Source organism: Propithecus coquereli, unplaced genomic scaffold (genome assembly GCF_000956105.1).
Source record: "Propithecus coquereli isolate 6110/MARCELLA unplaced genomic scaffold, Pcoq_1.0 Scaffold59, whole genome shotgun sequence".
Lineage (NCBI taxonomy): Eukaryota > Metazoa > Chordata > Mammalia > Primates > Indriidae > Propithecus > Propithecus coquereli.
The window spans coordinates 5,749,026-5,760,329 of NW_012151840.1; the positions used below are offsets into that span (position 1 = coordinate 5,749,026).

Genomic DNA, 11,304 nt, shown 5'->3' on the forward strand with positions numbered 1-11,304 from the left:
TTTTAGTTGTCCAGATCACTTCTTTCTATTTTTTAGTAGAGACGGGGTCTCACTCTTGTTCAGGCTGGTTTCGAACTCCTGACCTTGAGCAATCCACCCGCCTCGGCCTCCCAGAGTGCTAGGATTACAGGCATGAGCCACCGCGCCTGGCCTACAAGAGATATTAATGCAAGTTCTTCAGGCAGAGGGAATATGATGGAAATTGGATTTACACAAAGCAATAAAGTATATCAGAAATGGTAAATATGTGGTCAGATATAAAAGAACTTTTTTCTCATTTTGAATCTCTTTAAAAGGTAATTGTTTGGGCCAGGAACGGTGGCTCAAGCCTGTAATCCTAGCACTTTGGGAGGCCAAGGCAGGAGGATCACTTGAGACCAGGAGTTTGAGACCAGCATGAGCAAGAACGAAACCCCATCTCTACAAAAAATACAAAAATTAGCCAGGTGTGGTGGTACATGCCTATAGTTCCAGCTACTAGGGAGGCTGAGGCAGAATGATTGCTTAAGCCCAACAGTTTGAGGTTGCAGTGAGCTATAATAATGCCACTGCACCCTAGCCTGAACAACACAGCAAGACATTGTCTCAGAAAAAAAAAAAAGGTAGTTGTTTGAAGCAAAGATAATAATGTATGTATCATGAAGTTTATAACACATATAGAAGTAAATGTATGACAACAATAGCACGAAGGATGGAGATGGAAACAAAATATATACTCTTGTAAGAGTCTGATAGAACCGAGGATTCTACTTCAGGTATTGTTACATGAACTCCCTGTAGATCAACCCTCCCACTGATAACAACTACAAATTCTAGACAGAATACAAAAAAAAAACCCCAAACAAACAAAAAAAACCCCAATTACCTGAGGATTCTGAACAATACACTAAAAGCAGGCAGATTCTGGGGGGAATCAAAACATGGAACAATGATCTAACAGGGTGGGATGGGGGATTCCTGCTTTTGGGAGGCTTCGCCCTACTCGTAGGCATCTGTCACAAAGTGGCACAACTTAAGCAACTAAAACTCTGGTAGAAACCCTGACATCTTTCTCACTCAAAGATATAGGGAAAGGATTTTAGGCAACCATGGTTGCCACCAGAGTAAGTGGAGAATCCTAAACAAAAGAGAGCCTGAGAAGGGGAACCCTTAAATCTGTCAATGAATACCACATGTATCTCAGACTAATCCCTCCTTGAGCAATGTATACAGACCCAAAGTAGCACTGCAAAGTCTGAAAGAACTGAACTGAGACTTGAAGTACAACCCACAGAAGCTGACACAGGTTACAGCTTACTGTCAGGTAAAACAAAAACATCAATATACTACTCAGAGGAATATTACAGAATTCAGAGTCTATACAATCTAATGTTCATAATATGCAAGATACAATCCAAAATTACTACTCATTCTCAAGGGAAAAGACACTTAACAGAAGCCAACCCCAAAATGACATAAATGTTGAAATGTTCAGACATGTAATCAATGGAACCAAATAAAAAGTTGAGAAATAGAACCACACTTATATGGTCAATTGATTTTCAACAATGATGCCAAAGTATTTCAAAGGGGAAAGACTATTCTCTTCAACAGAGGCTGCTGAAACAATGGATATCAATATGAAAAACAAACAAACAAACAAAAACCCTTGACCCTCATATCACATAATTAAAAAAAAAAAAAACTCAAAATGGATCACAGAACTAAACCATGAACAGTGAAAACTATGGTACAGTCACTTTAGAAAGCAGTATGGCAGTTCCTCAAGAGGTTAAACATAAAGAATTACCATGTAACCCAGCAATTCCATTCCTAGGTATATACTCATGAAAAATGAAAACATATATTTACACAAAAACATGTACACAAATGTTCATAACAGCATTATTCATAATAGCCAAAAAGTGGAAACAATCCAAATATCAATTGAAGATGCATAAATAAAAAGTGGTATATCCATACAATCGAATGTCATTTGCCAATAAAAATGATGTATTGGTGCACGCTACAACATGGACAAGCTTTGAAAATATTGTGCTATGTGAAAGAAGCCAGTCACAAAATACCACATACAACTCCATTTATATGAAATGTCCAGGATAGGCAAATCTATAAGATAAGAAAGTAGATTAGCAGTTGCCTAGGGCTGGAGGGGATGGGGGATTTGGGAGAATGATGGCTACAGGGTACTACTGGGTTATTTATGAGGTATGAAAATGTTCTAAAATTGATTGTGGTGATGAGTGTAGAATTCTGTGAACACACTAAAAACAACTAAATTGTATACTTTATATGGGTGAATATGTAGTACATAAATCATACCTTAGTAAAGTTATTATAAAAAAGAGCTAAAACTATAAAACTTCCATAAGAAAACATAAAAGATTTGTGTCCTTGGGTTAGGTAGATTTCTTAGAACACAAAAAAGCATTATCCATAAATTTAAAAACTGATAAACTGAACTTTATCAAAATTTAAAACTTCTGTTCTTTGAAAGATACTTTTAAAAAAGGCAAGCCACAAACTGGGAGAAATATTTACAAAACATCTATCTGATAAAGGACTTATATAAAAAATATATAAAGAATCCTTACAACAAAATAATAAGACAAACAACCCAATTTTTTAAATGGACAGAAGAGTTGAACAGATGCTTCGCCGATGAAGATACATGAATGGACACTAAGCACACAAAAATCAGCTCATCACAAGTCATTAGGTAAATGCAAATTAAAACCAGAGTGAGATACCACTATACCCACAAGAATGACTAGAATTACAAAGACTGAAAATACCAAGCGTTCAAGAGTTGGAGCCACTGGAACTCTCCACTGCAGATGAGAATGCAGAAATGGTATAGCCACTTTGGAAAATAGTTTAGCAGTTTCTTATATGATTAAATTTACACTTACCATAAGACCCTGCAATTCTACTTCTTGGTATGTACTCAAAAAATGAAAACATAGGTCTACATAAAGACCTACACATTAGTACTATTTCATGGCAGCTTTAGTCGTAACAGCCTCAAGGTGGAAACGACCCAAATGTGCATCAACAATGAATAAATAAACAAGCTGTAGTAAATCCATACAACAGACTACTACTCAGCAATAAAAAGGAACAAATTATTGTTATATGCAACAATGTGTATCTATCTTAAAAGGACTATACTAACTGAACACAGCCAGACACAAGAGTACATACTGTATGATTTCACTTATTTGACATTCCAAAAAACGATGGTGACAGAAAGCTGATCGGTGGTTGACAAGGGCAGTGGTAGGGAAAGAGGACGGACTGCAAAGGGACATGAAGGAACTTTCTGGGCTGATGAAAATGTTCTGTATCTTCATTGTGGTGGTGGTGGTGGTAAGACTATGAACGTTTGTTAAAACTCATAAAAGTGCACACTTAATGTGGGTGAATGCTGATGTAGGTAAACTATACTCAATAAAGTTGATTTTTTTACAAAGGACAATTAGTAGTTTCATTTCTTTTCTTAAGTTCCCAAGGTTTTAGATAATTCCCAAAAGGTTTCAACACCCCATCTGCTCTACTTTGAGGACCTGACCTTGATTTCAACTTCTTACATGCCTTATGATTCAAAGTTAGCACTTCTGAAGCATAAAACTCTAAATTTTGCGTGTGGTTCTAAGAATACAGAGGCCATGCTGATGTAAGACCTGTGTGCTATCATCTCCAGCTAAATTACAGATGCAGTCGCAAATACTATTTGATCCTCTGCAACTTTTCTAGCTTCCTTGCTTTTCTCATCTCCTCACTAAAAAGAATTTATCATAAATGTTTAGTAGCTCATTCATATGCAGGGGACAAATCCCAGTTTGAAAGACTGCAACTTTAGTCACCAGGTCAGTTTTAAACACCTGTAGTCTGATTACCAACGTCTAACAGAACCCACTACATTTTCTACTAAGAATAACAAACATTTGTCATTATATCAACACTCCCAAAATAATCAAAGGCAAATAAAAGGTAATGCAACCAAGAGAAAAATTAAGTAGATTGGGCTATCAGTGGCAATTAGGTTTTGAAGAACAAACAAAGGCATTCAGAGAACGGGCTGGCACGTGAATCTCTTGGAATTGAAGATGGGCTTTCCTGCATATCCACAACATTAATAGATTGGAAATGGATGAAATAGCTCCTTGGAATTGCATCCGGAGTATAATTAGGACCTTGGGAAAAACCAGAGTTAAGCACATAGATATTTCCAAAGAAAAAGAAAAAGAACAAGATGTGGAAAGGAGCGTAGGACATGCAGGTTCTGGGACGGATGAACCTCTGTGTTACCCACACTATTTTTAAATTAATCTTGCTCTCTAGCACCACAGAATCAACAGTAAATGAGAGATTGCTACTAGCAAAGAGATATGGCAACTAATAAAAGAACAAAAAAGAAACTAAGCAAGCAAAAACTCACATGTTTACAACAGACCAGAATGCAAATTTGAAAACTGCCTGGAAATAAAATGGAATTATATTTAAGCAGAAATAGGACTCCTCTTTATCACTGTAGTTCATCCCCTGTAATAAGTCAGGATTATTGTCTTTTATTTATGTGTGAACCCATTTTCCTGGTAGACAAACTGACATAGGTTGTAGTCTTTTATTCTACTGCTATATTTTCATAATGATAAGACTGAGGGAAACAAAGCTAGATGTTTGAGGATCGAGTTGGGCTGACACTCACCACAAACTTCTCACCATTCTGCTCCACATGTTTGTATGTGGGGACCGATATGGGCACTGCTTGCTTTTCTGTGTAATCATAAAATGATTGTCCCAACGAGTCGTCACTGGGATCTAGGTTATCTGCCTCATGAGGAGGAACAGATAACACTGTCAAGATCAACTCCTTCTCGCCTGCTCGGATCAGGTCCACCACCTGCTTGTGTGTCGCCCCCTCAACATTCACGCCGTTCCTAAGGGGAAAAAGGGAAAAAGACAATCCCATAAACCAGGAGGGTCCAAATACCTTTTATCTCCACCCTCCGGCCCCCACTCCAGTGTCACACAGTATGAACCATAAAGTCAAAAGATTAATTTGGTTCCAGAAAAGTTGTTTATGTTTTCACAGATCCAAATGTGAAAAACTGTTCGTGAACTTACGGCAGGGGGAAAAAATGGAAACAGGTGAGAGGACCTACCCTTCCTCTATACTAGAATCCCACACATAGCTGCGGGAAGGCACATGGGAAAAGGGTAAAGCTGAGGAGGAAACGCTTTTTAAGCTAAACAGTCTGATTTCCTCATCTAACCAAGCATGTATACAAAACAATCAAAGTGGCTTTTGACAATCCTGCCACTTGAACTGTACTCTTTGTCCTTTTTAAACTTCATGGGAATTCTGTTAAAAGAAACTTCACAAAATGTATTCCCTTAATTTGCAAATAGAGACTCAAAAAAAGCTGTGACTCAAGATAATTCCTTTACATTTATATCCAATTTCTCCCCATATCCTCAAATTAGTCAACTTAATTTTCCTTTATACCAAGTTTCATTACTTTGGGAATTAAACAGTATTAATCTTGATACACACTAGTTTCCTCTATCACTTGGCTTTCTAAAAGGCAAGGTAATTACCTCTCTAAAATCTCATGATCTGACCTAACTTCCTTTGTTCTCCCCAATCATTTCAATTAACCTCTCAGGATTCTATCTACTTTTTTCCTGCTCTGTGCTGCCTCACTTAAAGCCCTGTGTAATCAGTCCAATCTAAAAAATATAAACCTAAGTTTATATAGTAAAATCAACCTACTCATTTTCCTTCCTGTTTCAATGTGTATAAAAGGCTGAAATAAGGAAAGGCACAAGGTTTAGAAGAACAATAATTTTGTCAAGAAAGATGCTGAGTCTCACAAAACTCACTCAGCAAACCAAGCTACCTTCCCAGAATGCTGACCCAGCCTGCCGTTTCAGCAAAAACCACTCAGCAGCTGTCCTGGAGTTTACCTCCCATGGCTATCCCAAGAGAAGGAAATACACACCTGGCCTCTAATTCATTTAATATTTAAAGCTCATCTACCCTTTAATTTCTTTTTCAGTCTTGTTCCAAACCATTAGGATTTTTCCTTCCTGAAAATGATGCTAAGTTTAGTAACAAGCCTCCCATAAACTTTTCAGTCACTGAAATTGTCTCTGTCAGAAACATCCATTTATATAAACAGAATAGGCAGGAGATCACTCAGCTAGCCTCCGTCCTTATTTACGGTTTTTAGTGTTTAACAATCTAGCCAGTAAATTCAACACTCTTGACATTTCACAACTTAAAAAGTCTAACATATAACAAAAAAAAATCAGTAATTTTACAATAAGCTAGCTATAAAAGAAAATAAAGAGCACTTTCCACTGATGGAAATTTGGGTTTTTTACTCAGATCAGTCAGACTCCAGATCAAAAAAAATGGTCAACTCTGATCAGACAGCAGGATGGTAAAATGGAAAGAAAATGGGCTTTGAAGCCAGAGTTACTTGAGTTCAAATAGACTACTCCTGTCCACTAGCACCAGAGTTGGTCTTGATGGAGTTATTAAAAAAATTTTCTTAGCCTTGCTTTTCACATCTGTAAAATGGGGACAATAAGAAGTCCCTAACAGAGTTGTTGTGAGGATTAATGTAAAATAACATGTGACTTGCCTAGAACAATACCTGAATACTTGTGTCAAAGGTTTAAAAAGGGCTGGGCGTGGTGGCTCATGCCTGTAATCCTGCACTCAGGGAAGCCAAGGCAGGAGGATCGCCTGAGGTCAGGAGTTTGAGACCAGCCTCAGCAAGAGCGAGATCCTATCTCTACTAAAATTAGAAAGAAATTAGCCAGGCAACTAAAATAGAAAAAATTAGCCAGGCATGGTAGTGCATGCCTGTAGTACCAGCTACTCGGGAGGCTGAGGCAGGAGGATCACTTATGCCCAGGAGTTTGAGGTTGCTGTGAGCTAGGCTGACGCCACAGCACTCTAGCCTGGACAACAGAGCGAGACTCTGTCTCCAAAAAAAAAAAAAAAGGTTTAAAAAGGAAAGAAGTACTATGTATATAGAGATTTTTGTTAAAGAAGAAAAAGAAATCTAAACTTAGGAATTGGCAAATGATTTCATCTAATTATTTGGCTTCCATAGTTTTTTTCAGATTTTTTGTTTTTGAGATTGGAGGGGTGGGGGTCTTACTATACTGCCCATGCTGGACTCAAACTCCTGGCCACCTCAAGAGATCTTCCCATCTCAGCCTCCTGAGTAGCTGGGATTACAGGCATGAGCCAGTCCTTACTAGTTCTGAGAAAATGTTTTGATGGTAGAAGAAACAAACTGAAAAAGCAAAGTGTAGAAATCATCAGAGAATTTCATCTATCCCTAGAACCTTAGCTTACTCATGAATACCCATGTTAATTTTTTCTTAACACAGTTAAAAAACTAACACCTTAGAGACTGAACAAAATATCTTAGATACTAAAACAAGATTTTTTATTGGTACAATCAATCTTATGAGATGTGCACTTGTGAAAAAAGTTTAAAAACTGATGCTCAAATCTTACTTCTCAGTTCCCTGATTTTTTTCCTTTAAAGGATTTTTAATCTGGGGTATTCTGTTGGTAGGCTTGGAAGTCACTGAACCTACAAAATTTGTATGTAAAATTGTATTTGTGTGCATATTATGTATTTTTTTCTGGGGAGAGTTTCCCTAACTTTCATCAGCTTCAAAAAGGAATATGTAATCTCCAAAAATTTTCAGAACTATCGCTTTCAATACACACCTCCCCCCATTCAGTTTTCAAATCACAATACACTGCTCCTTGTGTCACTCTCAAAAATAAGCCCTGAAAATCATCAGAAAAACTTAAGTGAGGCTTACACCAAGAGTAGCCCAGGAGCAAGGAAGCTTGCTTAGGTTTTACCACTCTATTAGCAAGACCAAGTTTCAAATTGGCTATCATCCCAAAAACCTCTTTTAAAAAAAGAGGAAAAAACTTACAGTGTCATATCCTAAACATACTTGCTATTATTTATCTGGTTCAACTATAGAAGGAATGCTATACATTCCACAACTTAATACAAAGCGGGAAATTCCCTTCATTCTTCAGAGAATGAAATGAGGTCAGTAAAAACCTTAGGATATCTGATTTGAAAAAGGGCCCTCCTTCCTCAAGAATTAAGAGGTCTTCACAATCATAAAAATGTTTACCATAAAATGGTATACTCTTTATATGATATACTCTTTTCCACAAGAATGCTACTATATCAGGCTCAAACAAGGTGTGGCTCAACAGTTTGTACAATTCTGAAGACATAAATAAATGCAAAATACAAATTCTGCAATAAAAGGAAAACTTTCAGCAGTACAGACTTCGCGTTCAAAGCACGGGTTTGGGAGTCAAACAGACTCACGTTTGAATACCGATTGTACCATTTAACAGATGAGACCTTATGTAAATTAAATTACTCAATCTAAGCCTCGATTTTCTAATCCATAAAATGGGGCTAATAATACCTATAGCTAATGGAATTGTTGTGGGAACTAAAATGAAATAAAGCTCTAGAACACGGTAACAACTCAATAAATGATAGCTATTTGTGTTATTGTTATAACAATTGAGCAAACAGGTTGGTAGTATTTTGGCCTCCCTGATGATATAAATCCTTTCTATCACCAATTTCCCTTGCCTTTCTTCTGTGTTTGTGACATAATCTAGTTGGAATTCATGTGAAGATAAATGACTAACCTCTCAACCAATGAATAACGGGGTTCACGAAATAGCCACCTTCACAAAACCACTGCATCAGAAAACTGCTAAGTCCCATATCACACAAAAAAGTACCTACTGCCCAGCAGGTCCTACCAATCTATGCTTCCTCCTTAAAGAAAGGTAGTAGCTTAAATACTTTATCAAAAAAAAATCAACAGATATGTGATCAAGCAAATATAGCAAAGTGTTAATGATAGGGCCGGGTGTGGTGGCTCATGCCTGTAATACTAGCACTCTGGAAGGCCGAGGCAGGAGAATTGCTTGCGCTCAGGAGTTTGAGACCAGCCTGAGCAAGAGTGAGACCCCATCTCCACTAGCTGGGTGTCGTGGCGCGCACCTGTAGTCCCAGCTACTCGGGAGGCTGAGGCAGGAGGATCCCTTGAGCCCAGGAGTTTGAGGTTGCAGTGAGCTATGATGACATCATTGCACTCTACCCAGAGTGAGACTGTCTCAAAAAAAAAAAAAAAATGTTAATTATAGAATCTAGGTAATATGTATACAGATATTCACTATACAATTCTTTCAACTTTTCTGTATGTTTGAAATTTTTCATAATAAAATGAAGGAAAAAATGAAGGCTACCAAAAATTCCAGCAACCCACAAATATGACCAAAATTTTGTTTCCTTAGGCAACTAGATGACACCTAATTTATGTCTTTAACATTATAAAGATACACTTGATAATTTTAATAAAATGTTCAATTTTACATAAGACCAACATTTGGCCCCAAGGGAGAGGGCCTTAAGCTAGTTAATGGGAGTGGTTTCAAATAAGATTTCTATTCAACCAAAGTTAGCAAGCTAGGGAAATTGCAAATCTAATATAAACACTCCTGGAAGCAGGAGAAAAAGCTCTAGTCAGGATTTGTATACTGCTTGTGAAGAAAGCTGTAAATAATGAAAACTAGGTATGAATGGAAATGACAAAGCCAGTCACTATATGCACCACAGCAAGGAGCCATTCTACATGGTAAGCACACTATTGACTTCCCTGTGACAGGCAAGAAAGTAATTAGGCTGGGCGCGGTCGCTCATGCCTGTAATCCCAGCACTCTGGGAGGCCAAGGCGGGAGGATCACTTGAGGTCAGGAGTTCGAGACCAGCCTGGGCAAGAGTGAGACCCCGTCTCTACTAAAAATAGAAAGAAATTAGCTGGACAACTAAAAATATATAGAAAAAATTAGCCGGGCATGGTGGCGCATGCCTGTAGTCCCAGCTACTTGGGAGGCTGAGGCAGGAGGATAGCTTGAGCCCAGGAGTTTGAGGTTGCTGTGAGCTAGGCTGACACCACGGCACTCACTCTAGCCAGGGCAACAGAGTGAGACTCTGTCTCAAAAAAAAAAAAAAAAAACAGACAATAAATTCCTATAACTGCAAACAATAAGACATACACTTCAATTTTGTAGATTAAAACACAATGGCTAGAAGATGGGGGGAAGGGCCAAATAAATAAATAAAACACAATGGCTACCTACCCACAAGAATAGCTAAAATAAAAAACAGAGTGACAATACCAAGTTTTGCCAAGGATGTGGAATGACTGCCATTCTCAGACACTGCTGGTAAGTGCATAAAACAAAAACAATCTAGCAGTTCCTTAGAATGTTAAACGTACATTTACTACATGATCCAACAAGTCCACTCCTGGGTATTTATCCAAAAGAAATGAAAATACATCCACACAAACAACTATAGTTGAATGTTCACTGCAGCTTTATTCATAATAGTCCCAAACTGAAAAAAGCCCAAATGTCTATCAAAAGGTGAACAGATAAACAAATTGTGGCATATTCATGCAATGGGGTAGTACAACAATAAAAAGGAACAAACTGCTTATATCCACAATAATATAGATAAATCTGAAAAACACAGGGGAAAAAAGTGAGAGAGAAAATCTTATTGACTTGATTCCATTTACTTGAAGTTTCAGAACAGGCAAAACTATTCTATGGTGGTAGAAATCAGATCAGTGGTTGTCTAGAGGGAGGGGATGAGTATTGAATGGAAGGAAATTTTCTGAAGTGATGGAAGTGTTCTCTATCTTGATTGAGGTGGTGGTTAAAACGGGTGTATACTTTTGTCAAAACTCTCAACTCTCTACTGAATATGTGTGCATTTGACTATATGTAAATTAAGCCTCAATAAAGTTGCTTTAAAATAAAAATTATTATGTAATATCCCCATCTATAAGTGTGAAATAGTAGTCCATCATCTGGATGAAACATAATCCCTCTTCTACTTTTAGATTACTCTGAGTTTTTTTTTTTTTTTGCTGTTACGAACAGTGTTGTTATGAAGATCCTAGTAGATGAATCTGTACATATCTACAGCATAAAACTATTTAAAGAATAAAATACATGCTCTCTCCTTCACCTCCCATATCTTTGTGGAAAATAAGCTAAACTTTGGATACTTCCAAGTCTTACAAGCTTATTTCTTGGAAGTAATGAAGAGAAAATTAAGCCAGAGCTAGTTTTACTCCTCCTACTACTCTGGCTTTTTTCCTAATCTGTAAACAATAGGACATGTATTTCAGGCCCAGTATAGT

General features: G+C 37.5%; 1 protein-coding gene across 1 annotated transcript in view; it reads right to left on the bottom strand.

Moving 5' to 3' along the window:
• The window catches only part of SNX27 (sorting nexin family member 27), a 95,637-nt gene that overhangs the window by 58,951 nt on the left and 25,382 nt on the right, over nt 1-11,304 (bottom strand). Inside the window, exon 2 of the mRNA XM_012658514.1 lies at nt 4,712-4,943. Coding sequence (XP_012513968.1) covers nt 4,712-4,943 — 232 coding nt within the window. The remainder of the gene's footprint in view (nt 1-4,711; nt 4,944-11,304) is intronic.